This window comes from Pavona decussata, unplaced genomic scaffold (assembly GCF_977016875.1).
Source record: "Pavona decussata unplaced genomic scaffold, jaPavDecu1.1 SCAFFOLD_232, whole genome shotgun sequence".
In the NCBI taxonomy this organism is placed as follows: domain Eukaryota; kingdom Metazoa; phylum Cnidaria; class Anthozoa; order Scleractinia; family Agariciidae; genus Pavona; species Pavona decussata.
This window is the reverse complement of record NW_028145637.1, coordinates 1254447-1270794: the sequence shown is the minus strand read 5'-3', so window position 1 is coordinate 1270794 and position 16348 is coordinate 1254447. Positions and strand designations below refer to the sequence as shown.

The window sequence follows — 16348 nt, the reverse complement described above, 5'->3', positions numbered from 1 at the left end:
ACAAATTACTAAAGCAAGATTAAAACTTTTTAATTAGACACTGTTATTTGTGATGACACATTTAAATAAAGATGATGATTCCAAAGTTGAGAGCTGTTGCGTGACTAGCGACGCGCGACACCCACGCGTGTGTCTGAGAAAAAATAAAGACACGACTAGAAATGGCTCGTTTGTCTCCTTTTGTCCCTTTTGGCGTGGTTTTGGCCTTTCAGGCCTGGTTATGGCCTTTCAGGCCTGTGTTTGGCCTGGTTATGGCCTTTCTGGTCTGTGTTTGGCCCCTCTGACACTCTATATGACCTGACTATTTGCGAAAAAGATGTCATTTGTGTTCAGTCACCAAACTGTCAACATGGTTTACAAGAGAGTTTGCAGAAACTGTCCGATTCCATCGTGCGGGGCGAAGTACCTTGTCAGATTAGCTGACCATCTCGCGGATGTTCATCAGTTAGGCCACATACAGCGAAGACAGTATTTACAAGAGGCGAAACTGCAACCTAAAGTTAAAGTCGTAGTTTACGAAAGTGAAGCGGATAATTCCGGAAAAAATCACTATCACAATCCAGCACAGACACAAGAAACGGTGTACGAACTGTCAAGACAGCGGAGAAATGAGGCCTCTTTTAAAGCAAAAACTAAAAGACCGACTTCAAAGAACAAGGCAAACCGCAAGAAACAAAGAAAGTCGAACTCTTGGCTTAGAGGCCATAGGAAAATTGTGTAGACACGGAAGGAATATTTATTATTCCTCGAAATAAAACGGAAAAAACGGATTTGAAATAGTCAGTCAAATGATTCATTTTCATTCCTTTTCCTTTCAAATCGCTGTGTATTTGACTCTTTTTTTCATTGTTTTTTAATAAAGTTTTTTAAACGGTATCTCTTGTCTGGTTCTATTGCTAGCAACTAGTAATAGTTTTCACTAGAGTTGCCCCCGCTTTTGAAGATCTGTTTAACACCTGTATATGGTTTTTACTGGATATAAATACTGTGCATACGAATTTTAAAAAAGAAACGTTTGAATATTTATTGAATTTAACATCCATGTAACTGGTTAGCATATTTATCTGTAAATTTGACATTGAAAACTATTGCAGTCATACAGTTTTGTTTTGTGAAACAGCAACGTATTGTATGTATAATTACCTGCAATATATTATCCATAAATCAGTTGATATAAATGTATTTCAACTGTAAAGTTAATATTCTGTGTAACAGGAATGTGTTGTACGTTAAAATTTGAGTAATTGTTGGGAAAATCACTATAATAACCATAACAACAACAATAACTAAACTTGCAACAATGTATAAATCTAATAAATCAGGCAATATAAATCTATTTCAATTGCTGCTCGAAGATGTGAACTCGTGGTTTGAAAGGCTGCTAAAGACACAGGCGCCCCAAGCTCACGTTTAGAGAAAGCGAAAAATTAATTATCTATTTATTCATATATGCGTCACGGTTGTGTGAGTTGGAACGTGACCTTTCATCTTACGCGGTGTTAGGTGACATGATAACCGTTGAGAATTTGAGCGCTTTATAAGACGTTGTATGGAGAATAAAATATTTGGCGTTCTAAATGAACGATATATTAACTGACTAACGGTGCGTGACTTTAATAGTTTTTTATTTTCTCGAGATTGATAGGAGAAAAAAAGACACACAAAGATAGGTTTACGCATCAACGGTTTATTAGGACTCAGAAAATGAGCTTAACACTGATATAAAATCAAATTGTTTTTCAAGAAAACTGTCAGCATGAGTATCACAAATCAAGTAAAACGCATCCTCATCACTGCTCTATAACCCCATTTTGTCTTTGCAGTTTTGGTCGTGAACTTGTCTTGGGAATCTCGATGGTCAGTTTCGGAGGGTTTCTTCGTTCGGCAAATATTTCGCTGAGAGCGTCTTTGAAAGGGGTTTGCATTTTGGAGCAATGGCGACTTTTTGTGGTTCTTCTTGTTTTCTTGCATGGATAGGGGATACCAGGTCTTGTAAAACATTTCTCGCCAGGGTCATTATCACCAGCTCCTTTCCTCTCAAGTGAGAAATCATCTACACCACATTGCTCTCTTGTGAATCTTTTAAGCAGAAGGACTCCAAATTTCTTCACCAAACCTTGAATTTGCAACCACAGTGTATCTTCCACACCTTTCTCTTTCTGATTAAATAACAATTTCTCGAATTGAACGACCAGAAGTTGGACCGCCTTCCAGCAACACACAGCTGTGCTGAACACGCGGCTACTGCGTGCATCGTCGTGCAGTAATAATGAATGAACGGTTACATTCCAACTTAAAAGTCCAGTGTGTTCCTTCCATCGCTTTAAACCTTCAGTAACAGCTTCCAGATTACGTTGGGGAGATAGAAGCAGGGTAGAAATTTCTCGAGACACGCTTTCTACATCGTACCACGCTTTTATGAGGGAGTTCCATGAAGAAGTAATCGTTGCATTTTTGATAGCCTTTAGGTCAGAGTAAGCCATCTCGAGAGAACGTTTGAAAAAAAACCGAACGAGAATGAAGCAAATATAGCTTGAGATCGAATAGTGAAATGACACGATCAACGAAATCTAACCGCTTTTTATTCAAAACACATAATAGATTTTTCATAAGCCAATCAGGGTTAATTATTAACGGGCAAGTTTAGGCAAGTGTATTGTTTGTATTGTACTAGAGTGACGCTTATTAGTAAACCTCGACACTTATTAGTATGCAGGAAGGCACTTATTAGTATGGAGGAAGACACTTATTAGTATGGAGGAACGCATTTTTTCATTAAGTTATAACAATAGATGACGTCATGGACTCGACCCTTAGGAATATTAATTAAGGGAACGCACACGGAACGCAAGGGGAACGCAGTAACGAGGATAATTTTTAACATCTATCACTACTAACTCATATACCCTTTAAACAACCGATTTGTGATCATATTTCTGTGGATTCGTCCGTATTGTGTGTCTCATTCAGTGTACGCAGTTTCGCCACTGTGCCTTGGGAGTTGACTTTTTCCGAACCTTAAGATGGTCACCCTCATTAGCTGTGAACAATTGTAGTGAAAAAAAAAATAAACGAGTCCTTCAGTAACTATATAACAATAACAATAACAATAACAATAACAATAACAATAACAATAACAATAGCAATAACAATAACAATAACAATAACAATAACAATAACAGCAACAGTGACAGTGACAGTAATAATAATAATAATAATAATAATAATAATAATTTTTTATAATAATAATAATTTATTAAAATATTCCACACAAATTGCTATTTACAAGTTAAAAGTATATAAAAAAAGAGCTATTAAAAAACCTATTCACATTTCTTTTCGATTAAAAAAAAGATAATATTTTTAAGCAACAATGTTTTTGTAAAGAAAAAGAAAAAAAGAACAAATGTCATGAAGTTTTTTAAAAAAAATCAAATTCGGCATTTTAAAATCGGTCTACTTGATAAAAAGAAAAAATAATAAATAAATAAACAAAATACGCATCTCTCAAATAATAATAATAATAATATCAATAATAATAACAATAATAAGGATTACAAAGACATGATAGGAGTATGGGGATTTTTCTGATGTCCACTTGTATTCTGCTGTAGGGATCAAAAACTATGACTTTGCAAGAAATGATCCCTGAACGTGGAAGTGAAAGATCAGAGACAAGTTTACCCGTTCGTGTTGAAGACTTCAGCGACCTGCAAGTGGAGTTCAACAAACAGCAAGAAGATCAAGGCACGAGAGAAGTGATGGGCAGGGTGTTCATGAATCCAAAGTCTCCAGCTCAGGTATTTTATTCTCGAGTTAGGTACAGGCCAATGTAATGATAGCCACCTGTTATAAAGCGGAGCTATCTAGATGTTGCTTTTGTCGTGAAGTGATTAGCAATAGAACGTTTAAAGCTTTCCCAAACACGAAAACACGAACTTAATTTGTATAATTCATTCAGTAAGTTTTAAGTTGAAGCCGTTAGGTCTTTCTCATCATATTGGTGAAGTTTGAAATACATTTTTGTAAGAATGTTCGCAGGTAATTGAAGGAAAACGCGACTGCTTGGCCTTTCTCAAAGTTTTGGCTCTCACATCTCATCAGGAAAAATGCACATGGTGCATGATATTTGTATTTATCTATTATTACAAATTCTAAGGAATCGAAACTTAAAGCCTTTTTTTACATCCTCGGTTTTCAAATTGTATCTTTTCTGTATCATGTCATGCAATATCTTTAGGGTCAATATTTTTTATGTAAAGCAAACATGACGCCATTCTCAAGGAATGAATAATACAAGCGAGTTCAACGGAGCTATGTTGGTTATACTCGTAGTCATCTGCATGCGCGCGTTGTTGGCCACAACAGCACTTCATTCTCTGTGCGGAAACATTATGATAATGATCGCGCGAGCGCAGTGCCTGAAGACCTCCTTAGCTGTTTCAAAGTACTGAAAAAATGCAGGAACAAATTTGATTGTTTAATTAACGAAATGCTATACATCAAACAATTAAGGCCACGTTTGAATGTACAAATAGATTCGATCCGCACCAAAGTATTTATTCAAATTACCCATTAATGCAAATCTAAGATCTTACTTTTTTGAACTCGCTTGTATTATTCATTCCTTGAGAATGGCGTCATGACGTCGCCGAAACATCCGAACATTATACCGTTAAAGAAATAACACGAGTAAATATTAAATGGGTTTGAACTTTCGAACTAGGTATTTCTCAAAAAAAGTCATATATCCTTAAAACATAGTGTGTCACTCAGGTCTCGATTTGTGATCATATTTCTGTGGATTCGTCCGTATTGTGTGTCTCATTCAGTGTACGCGGTTTCGCCACTGGAAGACCTTGGAAGTTGACTTTTTACGAACCTTAAGATGGTCACCTTCATTTGCCGTGAACCATTTTAGTGAAAAAAAAACCCGGGTCCTTGAGTAACAATCTTATTTTAATAATAATAATAATAATAATAATAATAATAATAATAATAATGATGATGATGATGATGATGATGATGATGATGATGATGATGATGATGATGATGATGGTGATGATAATAATAATAATAATATTTTTTCTACTTTTAACTTGTGAATAGCAATTTGCTAGAAATATGTTAATAATAATAATAATAATAATAATAATAATAATAGCATTTTTTAATAAATTGAATAATAATCTCTTTATTAAAAAATTCGAAGTAAAATGTTATTTGCAGGTTAAAAAGAGAAAAGAGCCATTAAAACCTATTTACAATTCTTTTCGATTAAAAAAAGCGACTATAATAATAATAATAATAATAATAATAATGATAATGATAATGATAATGATAATGATAATGATAATGATAATGATAATGATAATGATAATGATAATGATAATGATAATGATAATGATAATGATAATGATAATACGGATCACAAAGACATGATAGGAGTACGTAATGCAGATAAATATTTTGTTTTTAACATGAATCCTATGCTAGATTATCTTGGAAAAATGGAAGGAGGTTTTTCTGATGTCCGCTTGTATTCTGCTGTAGGAATCAAAAGCTCAAGAAATGCTCCCTGAACGAAAAGGTCCATCGTCTACCAGAGAAACCTTGAAAGTGACTCTCCTTGGTAGCGAGTGGGGTTCGTCAGCTGGTGATTTGTCAACATTGAACAGAGAACTCCTTGGTAGCGAGTGGGGTTTGTCAGCTGGTGATTTGTCAACATTTAACAGAGAACTTGCTATTCACCTGTCAAAGCATCCTGAAGTGAAAGTATCTCTCTTAGTTCCAGAGGGTGTCTGTACAGTTGAAGACAAGAAAGAAGCTCAGAGATATGGCATCGCTGTTGTTGACGCAAAGAAACTCCCTGGCTACCAGTCTCTTGATTGGCTGATCTCCCCACCTCAAGACCACAAAATCGATGTTGTTATCGGCCATGGTGTGGAACTTGGCCGGCAAATACAAGTTATAAAACATGTTATAAAAAAATCTGGCCAGAATCCCAATTGCAAATGGATTCAAGTGGTACATATTGATGCGGGAGACCTTGGCAAGTACAAAAACCGTCCTCATGCTATATCAATAGGTGGACAGAAACACGAAAACGAACTCGATCTCTGTAAACTTGCCGATTTAGTTATGCCTGTTGGACCAAGATTGGAGGAGGATTACACCTCGTATCTAAGACGCATCAAGAAAGATATTTTTTCTGTCACTCCAGGACTTTTTGAAAGCGAATTTGGGGACTTAGAGCAACGTCCAAACAAAAATTCAAATTTCAAAGTGTTGTTGTGTGGTCGTGCTGATGACGAGGACTTCGAACTGAAGGGATACCGCATTGCTGCAGAAGCATTTGCTGATGGCCGGCTGAAAAACAAACCTTATCATCTTATCGTTGTGGGTGCCCCCGATGGAAAGCAGAAAGATATTCAAGAGAAGCTACTCGACTGTGGTATCGCTGAAAAACAGTTGTTTGTAAGAAAGTTTATAGAGAGCAGGGAGAAGATGAGGGACTTATTGTGTGAAGTAGATCTCTCCATCATGCCGTCCAAATCAGAGGGATTTGGTCTTGTTGCCCTTGAAGCTTTGTCAGCTGGTTTGCCCATTCTTGTTGGTCGTAATTCAGGATTTGCTCGAGCATTACAAGACATACCTTTCGGTGACACATGCATAGTTGATTCAGATGACCCTAAAGAGTGGGCAAAAGCAATTGTAAATGTACGCGACAAGGATGGAAAAAAGCGGCTTGAAGAGGCCAATGAACTCAGAGAATCCTATAAAAAGCATTACAGTTGGGAGAAACAATGCAGAGGCCTTGTGAACAAAATGTGGAGAATGCTTGATGGTAAAGGTTCAATTTCATGTCCGTCTTCCTTTCATTTTCGAATGAAGCAAAAAGTAAAAATTCAGGGCTTAAATCCCGTTACTTTTTGTAGCTAATTTCCATAACCAAGGTATCACACTGTAGATACCATGTGGAGTAAAAGTAATTCAATATTGGTTGATAATGTTGGTTTATATTGGTTGAATTATTTTAGTTTTACTTCTCTTAACTGGCAATATTTGCCTATATGGAAATTTTTCTCTAGATTTATCTTCTCTCCTTAAGTCCTCTTATTACAAGGCTCAATTTATATTTGTTGGTTAGTTTGTTCTCATGACTCCTAATTTTCCAGGAGAGAAGATCCAGCAATCTTCTGCCTAGTAGCGTCCAAACCTTCAATTCATAGAAAAATATGCTGGGCCGGTTTAAACCCAAAGGTGCGTTGAGGTAGGTAATGTTAACTTTGTTTCGAAAATATTTTTCCACTTTTTGTATGATTTGCTGATATGTTGGTTACATTTTTGGTTTTTGATAAAATAGAGAAGAAAGAAGGACCTCTGATCGAGGTTTCGACTGTACGATATCATCTTTTTAGACAACAAAAAAGCATTTGGCGACTGACGTTCGTGTCGCGGTGTTTTTTTAAGATAGAAACACAAATGGTACTCGCAAATTATGAGCTTTTAATAGAGTACTATGAACCCTGTATGTTGTTTATATACACATAACTAAGTCATCTCTTATCTTCGAATTTATCATTTACAGAATCGAAATAATGAATAAGTTCTTTAAGTAAAAATTGTTGTGCGACCTGACCTGTTTTTTTTTGCTACAAAATGACTGTCGAATCTTTAAAAGGAAAAGCTGTTTTCGTTTTTTTTTTCAGATCAGTTATTGAAGATTCATTCACTGGTCATGCAGTCTCTCCATGATGACCTGGCCCCAAGCTGTAGTATTGATAAAGGCTCTCCTCATGACAGACTTGTGGGACGGAGAGAAAGCTTATACTGACATTCCAACAGTTCACCAGCGTCACTCTAGTATGATTCAGATTTAGAAAAATTCGAATGTCTTTAACCCTGATTCAGATTCAAAAATCAAAAGCCCCCCCCTCCCCCCCCGATCCTTGCCACTTTGTCAGAAGCCATCTGACATTCTTTAGCGATACGTGTCAGGGCCGTAGCCAGACTTTCAGCTGAGGCGAGTCAAGTTTTGCTGGAGCCGAAGGCGCGAGCCTTGACTGGAGTTTTGGGGCATTCTCCCAGAACGTTTATAATCTAGAAGGTCTAAAATTCTGTTTTTAGGATTTCCTTGTGGTTATTTCTTCAAAAGTTGGTCCCGTTTAAGTGTAAAATAGCAGCCCGTGTGATACTTGCAACAAGTGTCACACTTCCTTTCTGTTATCTCGGTGGCTAAGTCACAGAGGTGTGGTGGGGGAACCGCACCACTCCTTGTTCGTGTCGGCCGCTTGTTTCTCTCTCCGTCGTCTTTCGACCTATTTAGTTTCTTGTATACATTTGTAGCAGGTTTATGATAGGAAATGGAGGATTTGATAATGACTGAATTACAGTTTATCCGTCTTTGAATTATGAGCTTAAAGGTCATTTCTATATTACGATTTCTGTGGCCTTTGCCTATTCTCTTTTTTGTGAATTTGACCTCTTGTTTTGTCTGTTTTGCGACTAATATGCTTCTCTTACCGCTTGTAGGTTTATCCGGTTCATTTAAATGCGTGATATTTCTTGCAGTCTTTCTTGTTGACATCATTGTAATGGGATATGATCTGAATCTCTGCTTCGACCGTACAATAACCTAATTATCTTGCAAGTTTTTGAAATACGTTTTGAGTTGCTCTTAACACAACGTCATGGTTCTTTCGGCATAACAGGCGTAGTCGCAAAATAAACAGAACAATAGGTCAAATTATACTCAAAATAAGAAAAGAAGCCACAGCACTCATAATAATGAAATAACTATTGATGTCGACATAACTGAAACAAGCGATGGTTACATCCACAGCGTTTTACTAAGTCAGCATAATCAAATACTCCAATTCCTAGTAATACTGTAGTAAGCCGCCATAAATGTACACGAGAAGCTAAATGGTAGAAAGACGGAGAGAAAAAGCGGCCAACAAGGAGAAGGGGTCGTGTAGGCCTTCTACCTTTTTTAACCAGAATCAATATGGCTGTTGCTTATGATACATGGCGACGGAAATAACGACTTTAATTCAATCTATTAATTAATCAATCAATAAACTTTATGTACCCTCGAATTTACAGTATAGCACTGAAGTGCTAATATCTTCGAGCCGACTACATTAATAAATAATTATAATAAAAAGTTAGTTCTATATAACAAATAAGATAACTAACTACCCAGACAACTAACTTACAAATTATCATGATGTAGAAAGGTTTGCAGTTCCTGCCCTTTTAAGTAAATTATTGTTCCCTGTAGATATCAGTCGTCGAAAAGTAGTAAAATCAGAAATAGTGCGGTAATGGTCAGGAAGAGAATTCCAAGATATTGCTGCCAAGGAACTAAAGGAATATAATTGATACCATAAGAAGTGGTCAGTGGTTTGCTTTAATTAACGCGGTCGGGTTATTACCTTTTCGAATCTACCAAGTTCTCCTATTCCAACCTTATTTGAAAAAAATTTCAGTTGCCACACATTTCATTTTAAACAAAGAATCATTCGAAGTTTCTCATGGATTTGCTCACCTTATGAGGGTTAAGCTTTCAGGACGCAATCTCAAATGTTATTTGGGAATTATTTTTTCATCTAACCGAGTATTTGTTTTATTTCTGGATAAAACGTAGACGATGCAAGTGCCTCGTATTGTCTCATGCTGGCTACGGCCCTTAAAAATGTTTTAATTTAATATACGTAACAGGAGCGATTTGGAAAAACATTTTATCGAAAAGTTAAACGCTAAAAGATTCTTTAAAAACATTTTTTTAAAAACTCTAAAAAGTGGACGACGTTTCGGCGTTACTCTACGCCATTATCAAGTCAAAAAGGTAAAAGTTAAAACAAGAATATATAAAGACGTAAAACAATAAAATATTTGTGTGTCCTATGGGTATATTACCCAAAGTAAAACAAAACGAGCCAATAGAAAAAGAAACGAAAATGTCAAGTGAAAAGTTTGGCGCGAATTGAGTCACTTTGAGTGTCGAGATCAGAGAAGGCTTGATGTCCTTTATAAACAGCAACTCGTATATTAGACAATCAAACTTGCTTCTGCATTTCTTTAGGACTTAAAAGAGGTGATCGATCTTTGCTCTTTTGTTGCCATGTTGTGTTTCAAGGTGTTTCCTGATAGCAGAATAGCGGTGTTCACTAATGCGTTGGTGTAAGTGTCGGGCAGTAAAGCCGACATAATTTGCATCGCACAATCACATTGCAATGAATATACAACGCATTGCGTGTTGACGATCGGAGGCTTGTTTTCCTTTACACTCAAAGTTTGCGATAATTTCCTGCTGGTGAAGACGGGTTTTAAGTTGACATTAATCATAGATCCCAGAGAATTGATTTCATTGCGGACGCGATCGGCTGATCGCTGATCTTTGAAAGGTAATTTAATGTAAACAGATGGCTCTGAAGAAGTCACGGCGTGCGGCGCTCTATCAGTTTCTTGCATGAACCTATGTATTGTGGAATTGACCAATGTATTCGGATAGCACAGTTTTGAAAACGTGGTGCGTAACTTGTCGCATTCTTTGGTGAAGGCTTCTTCAGTGGAAGATAGACGATACGCACGATCAACCATCGTCTTAACTAGGCCTTTCTTGCCGCTATTGTCAACGTGGCTTTGAAAATGAAGCAGAAGTCCCGTGTCAGTTGGTTTTCTGTACACTTCTGTTTTTAGTGTGTTTCCACATCTTGTGATTACTGTCCCGAGGAAAGGAATAGAGCCTTCATTTTCAACTTCCATAGTAAAAGATAGGCTAAAATGGACGCTGTTAAGAACTTGGAGAAAGTCTGTCGCTGATTCTTCGTTGGGCATTTTGACCAGAGTGTCATCCACATATCTTCGATAAAAAGACGGGATCATGTTCTTTTGTTCCAGTTGGTTCTCTATATGGCATATGAAAACATTTGCCAATAGGGGGCCCATGGCTACACCATCTGTTTGCTCGAAAAGTTCACCTTTGAATTGAAACAGCTGGTTTCAAGTAGCGATTTCTAGTAACTCTGTTAGTTGATGCTTTTGGCGTTGCAATTCAATTCAACGGTGAACACAACATGGCAACAAAGAGCAAAGATCGATCACCTCTTTAAAGTCCTAAAGAAATGCAGAAGCAAGTTTGATTGTCTAATATACGAGTTGCTGTTTATAAAGGACATCAAGCCTTCTCTCGACACTCAAAGTGACTCAATTCGCGCCAAACTTTTCACTTGACACTTTCGTTTCTTTTTCTATTGGTTCATTTTGTTTTACTTTGGATAACATACCCATAGGACACGCAAATATTTTATTGTTTTACGTCTTTATATATTCTTGTTTTAACTTTTACCTTTTTGACTTGATAATGGCGTAGAGTAACGCCGAAACGTCGTCCACTTTTTAGAGTTTTTAAAATGTTTTTAAAGAATCTTTTAGCGTTTAACTTTTCGATGAATTAATTTAATATATTTTAAAATATTGTAGATATCTGAAATACGCGAAAAAGTATTGTAAATACCTGTATCATAATATGTTTTCCCCAAAATATTGTAAATATATTAAAATATATTTGAACTCTTTTGGAACGTCAAAAAAATTCAGAGAGATACGGAAATTCCTACTATTTATTTCTTCAATTTATAAATTATATGAAAAAAATGTATTCTAAAGTGTTGTAAATACATGTATTATAATATATTTTGACCTAAATATCGTAAATATATTAAAGTATATTTTGACCCTTTTTTAGAACGCCCAAAAAATTCAGAGAGATAAGAAATTACTGCTTATTTATTTTGTTCAATTCACCACGCGCAAATATCAAAAAAATAAATTAATAAAACAATAGGAAAAGAAAAGGAAAAATTTTAAAAGGGAAAGTGACAAAGAATCCTTAAGTGGAACCAAAGGGCTTAAAGAATAAGGCTTCCTCGTGACAATGCTGTTTATTCACAAATGGAACTCCGTATTTAAGCTGTGAGATGGTGGATACAGTTACAAATGGATTTTTTTTATAAATGATATACAGTTGAAACAAGCGCTTTCGAAGAGACGGAAAATCGGATCAATAGACAGCTCAAGAAATTACGTCAAAAGCCTAGTTTCCATATGCGCGTAACTTCGTCGAAAACAATCACAATCAGCTTACGATGGCGTGATCGCAAACAGTTTGCGTAATGGAAACACCAGTCGCCGATGATCGCCAATGATCGCAAAGAAGACACAAGAGATAGAAAAATTTCTAGCTTTACGTCTTGTTTGTGACAATTAATAACGCTAAAGTGAAAAAAAAAAACGATCTGGAAATACAATTACAAACTGTTTGGGATTTTTTGCGATCAACGGGCGACGATTTTTGTGCACGTGATACGTTTTGACGAATCGGCCTTGTCCGAGTGTGAACGTGGCAATGATGAGGATACTCGTCAATCAGTGTGAATTTAATGAATGTTATAAGGGAATACTCCGCCATAAATGACAGGAAATCTAAGGATTGTAAAGACCGGAGTAAAAAGGCCAATGCTTGGAAGGAAGTGGCATCCAGAGCAAAATTGGAGGCCTGCAAAGCGATGGCACAGTCCAACGCAAACGTTACGGCGTTTTTCGCGCCCTTTTCCAAGATGTCATAAGATGAGGTTGGGTAAAGCAACCACGCATATGGAAAATAGAATCGGAAACATCGTAGTTGTTACGTGTCTATGGAAACCAGGCTTAAGGTTATAAATGACGATAACACGTTACAAATTTACGGTATATGTTTTAGGCTATATTTAAAGGAGGAAAGAAATCGAATTACAAATATCTTTATCTAAAATATTTGAGAACTAAAACAGGGTTTCACTTGTTACAAAGGGTGTGTCACAAGTGTTTAAATGCTAGAGCGTATAGGTCTTGGTCAGCCACATTTAGTAACAATTCATAGTTTGTGATTATCCAACAGACGTATAACTGATGACTACATCTCAGAATCTTTCAATCTAGAAATAAACAAATTTTATACATTTGTAAGGTTGACATTTTTTAGTAGATTTATGTTGTTATTCTCAGCCTAGTTGAAAATGGGGAACGAAAGATCATGACTAGATTTAAGAACATTGATGTCTGCGATGATTATCCACAAGTTTTTTTTTAATTTGTGTAAAATAACTGTTGACGTCCCTTACAATAAGCGTAAGTTAGCGAACACTGAAAATTCCCAAGTTAGTCAACTACTGTGAGAAGTAATTGTATGCCCAGATAACAAGAGCTACTGTAATTTCAGTGTCACAATAGACTTCGCGTGACATCGAAACTTTTTATAAGGATAAAAGTTTGTTACTTGGAGGGAGAAATACAAAAGATTTTTTAATTACTTAACCGAACTCATTTCATTGGTGTTTACGTAATGAAAACTGTCATTTGCACACTCAGAGCTTAAGATATGTACTTCAAAATAAGGTAAAAAATCTCTTCTGTCATCTTAGCTTAATATTTGTTTTCACTCCCGCGGACATGCATGAAAACTTGTCGTTTGTCTGCTAGTTGTTTTCAGTGTTTCACCTCTTCAGTTCTTAAGTTCTGCCGGAAGCATTTTGCGAGTTATTAGCTTATTGTGATGTTAAAGTTGCTAGTTTGATGTTGAGGGAATTTATCCTGCCAACTAAAAAAAAAAAAATTAAATTAAAAGAGTTTGAAAACAGAGAAGCACGCGTTGACAGCAGTTTCTTGTCCCTTGGATGACCATGCATAGAAATTAACAACTAATAAACGAATGAACATTAATCTCGAGTCTTACGTGTAATTCTTTTGGAAGCAGGAAGCCAACAGCCGCCATAGGAAGCAGTAAGCTTTTCGGCAAAAAGAAATAATCGAGAAATTTACTTCTGACCGATGTTGGAAAATTGGCACTGATCTGTGAACGAAATCTGTTCAATTCGACGGCTTTTAGCTAAACTATGTAATTTCTCCTTATAAACTAAATTCTTTTTAACCTTTCGCTCGATAATCTCTAATTAGTTTAAACATTACCTGTTTCACAGGCACTCGCCATTAAAAGATTTTTATGCTAAACCTTGGCCGGCTTAATGGTTCTCTAAGCTGTTAGGTGTGACCATTGACAACAAGCTTACGTGGACAAAACACATATCAGAGCTCAAGAAAGGGTTCGCTAACAAGCTCAATCTGATCAAACGCAGCCCCTTTCTACCCAGGAATTCGCTTTTAGATCTATTTTTAAAGTCATTTTACCCTCGGTTACATATGCGCTATCAATTTAGGGGGGGGGGGGGGGGGAGGAAGGGGGTTGTACAAATAAAAACTTTAAATAAAAATTTAATTATTTGGAATCTATACATTGTAGGGCCGCTAGAGCCATATATAATCTCCCTCGCGACATGCCCTCTGAGGATGTAAGAAAAACAGCTAATGGGGACTCTTTATTTGTCACTTATAAGGTCAAAATAGCCACCTTTATTTATAATATCTACAACCGCCTAACTCCACCATGCTTGGAGCACATAATCCAAAGAAAAGAGACCAAGCATGACCTCCCTCATCAACATCGTGTTAGCATACGACGTTTTGAAACTTATTTCATGAAAAACTCTATTTCTTACATAGGATCCATTGTACTGATGGAATCTTTTAGAACCATCCGCCGTCAGCGCCATGCAGGGATTATACCAAAAGGGCAAAAAAGTCTCACGCCATCAGAAATCTGAACTTTAGTGAAGAGTCACCACAAATGGTTTGTCCCCGAATTGACAGCGATTTCGTTTTTTATTAGTTATTAATTAATTCTGTTGATTTCTTTTATTATACATATTTCACCTTTTACTAACCACGCTCAATTTTAATAATTTTTCAATTACTTATTACACGGCCCCATAAGCTATATTTAATTAGCTTTAGACCCACCTTGTTTTAAATAAAAGTAGTTGTTGTTGTTGTTATTACACTCGTAAAATGACTGTTTACGAAATTTGGTGGAAGCGACGGATATTCATGCCAGTGAGCGCAAAATGTTGAAAATGTTTGAAACGATGGCCAGAACTTGTCTCCTCAAGTAGTCTGAAATGTCAGCCGTCTCTTCCCCCTAACCCACAGGGGCGCGGGAATTTTTTTTTTTTTTATCGTGATACAAACATTTTGCTGGAGAGAGTAAACGGATAAAGTACAAATCGTGCGCTGGTTGAAAGAGAAATTTTAGCTAAGACAAGAAGATCAAATTGACAGACCGGAACCATGAAAGACAACGCAGCAGAGCTCTTGAAGCACACATTTTTCTAGAGATAACAGGCACCAGAAAAGAAACTTTCGGCGAAGAATATAAGCCAGCAACTTGGACAACCTACCGAAATGGCTTGAGAAGGTATCTTCTGGAGAGGCGCAAAAACAAATATTATAAGCGTTTCTTGAACAGTGTCAGAAGCTTTGTAAAATCAAATGAAAAGAAATAAACAACACCATCCAACATCACATGTTCATTCACAGAGGTAACATTTTGATCTGTGCGCGCCAAACCCATTTAAGTGTCGTGCTGCCATGCTTACATGACAGTTTTTTGAGCCTATCAGAAACCGTCATTTTGATACGGTATTATCGCAAAAAAAAGTCGCCTCAGCGCAATAAGAAGATCCCCCTGGTTCGCCATGGATAAAATAAATTCGATTTTGAGGCGAAGAATACTGTAAAAATTACCGAGTCTCCCGTTCGGCGCTACGACAGGGATACCAAATTGACAGACCTGAACAGTATGAAAGAAAACGCAGCAGAGATCTTAAAGCACTTTGCTCTAGAGAAAAGAGACACCAGAAAAGAAACTTTCGGCGAAGAATATGAGCCAGCAACGTTGACAGCCTATTCGAAAAGGCTTGAGAAGGTATTTTCTGGAGGGTCGCGAAGGTGAAAATTTCAACATTGTGGATGATACTAATTTAAACAAAAAACTTTGAGCAAATCGAAAGCATCTCAAAGCGGCTGAAAAGGGGAGAAGTCCAAATAAATCAGATCCTTTTGCTTTGAAAAGGCCATAGTTAATTGGAATTTAAACTCATTGTTATTTACCGTGGCCGTTTTCACTCTAAAGAAAAAGTATTTTAAGTAAATTTCTCTTCATTGAATTTTTCGCTTACCTTCAAGGGTAAGTTGTATCCGCTGTATGTGGTAAATGTTCTCCACAAAACAAATATCATTAGCGTTCCTTGAACAGTGTCAGAAGCTTGGTAAACTTAAATGAAAAGAAATAAACAACACCATCCAATGTCGTATGTTCATTTCACAGATTAAAATTTTGACCTGTGCGCGCCGAACCCATTTAAGTGCCGTTCTGCTATGCTTACTTGACAGTTTTTGAGCCAAGTAG

At 36.6% G+C, this 16348-nt stretch overlaps 2 protein-coding genes across 2 annotated transcripts in view; both read left to right on the top strand.

Moving 5' to 3' along the window:
• Positions 1-16348, top strand: part of LOC146458658 (uncharacterized) — a 199860-nt gene that overhangs the window by 70336 nt on the left and 113176 nt on the right. The window lies entirely within an intron of this gene.
• LOC146458660 (uncharacterized) overlaps positions 1-16348 on the top strand; it is a 113845-nt gene that overhangs the window by 11574 nt on the left and 85923 nt on the right. The window contains exons 9-12 of the mRNA XM_085090492.1: positions 3615-3800; positions 5554-6847; positions 7179-7273; positions 7713-8743. Coding sequence (XP_084946618.1) covers positions 3615-3800; positions 5554-6847; positions 7179-7207 — 1509 coding nt within the window. The 3' untranslated portion in view covers positions 7208-7273; positions 7713-8743. The remainder of the gene's footprint in view (positions 1-3614; positions 3801-5553; positions 6848-7178; positions 7274-7712; positions 8744-16348) is intronic.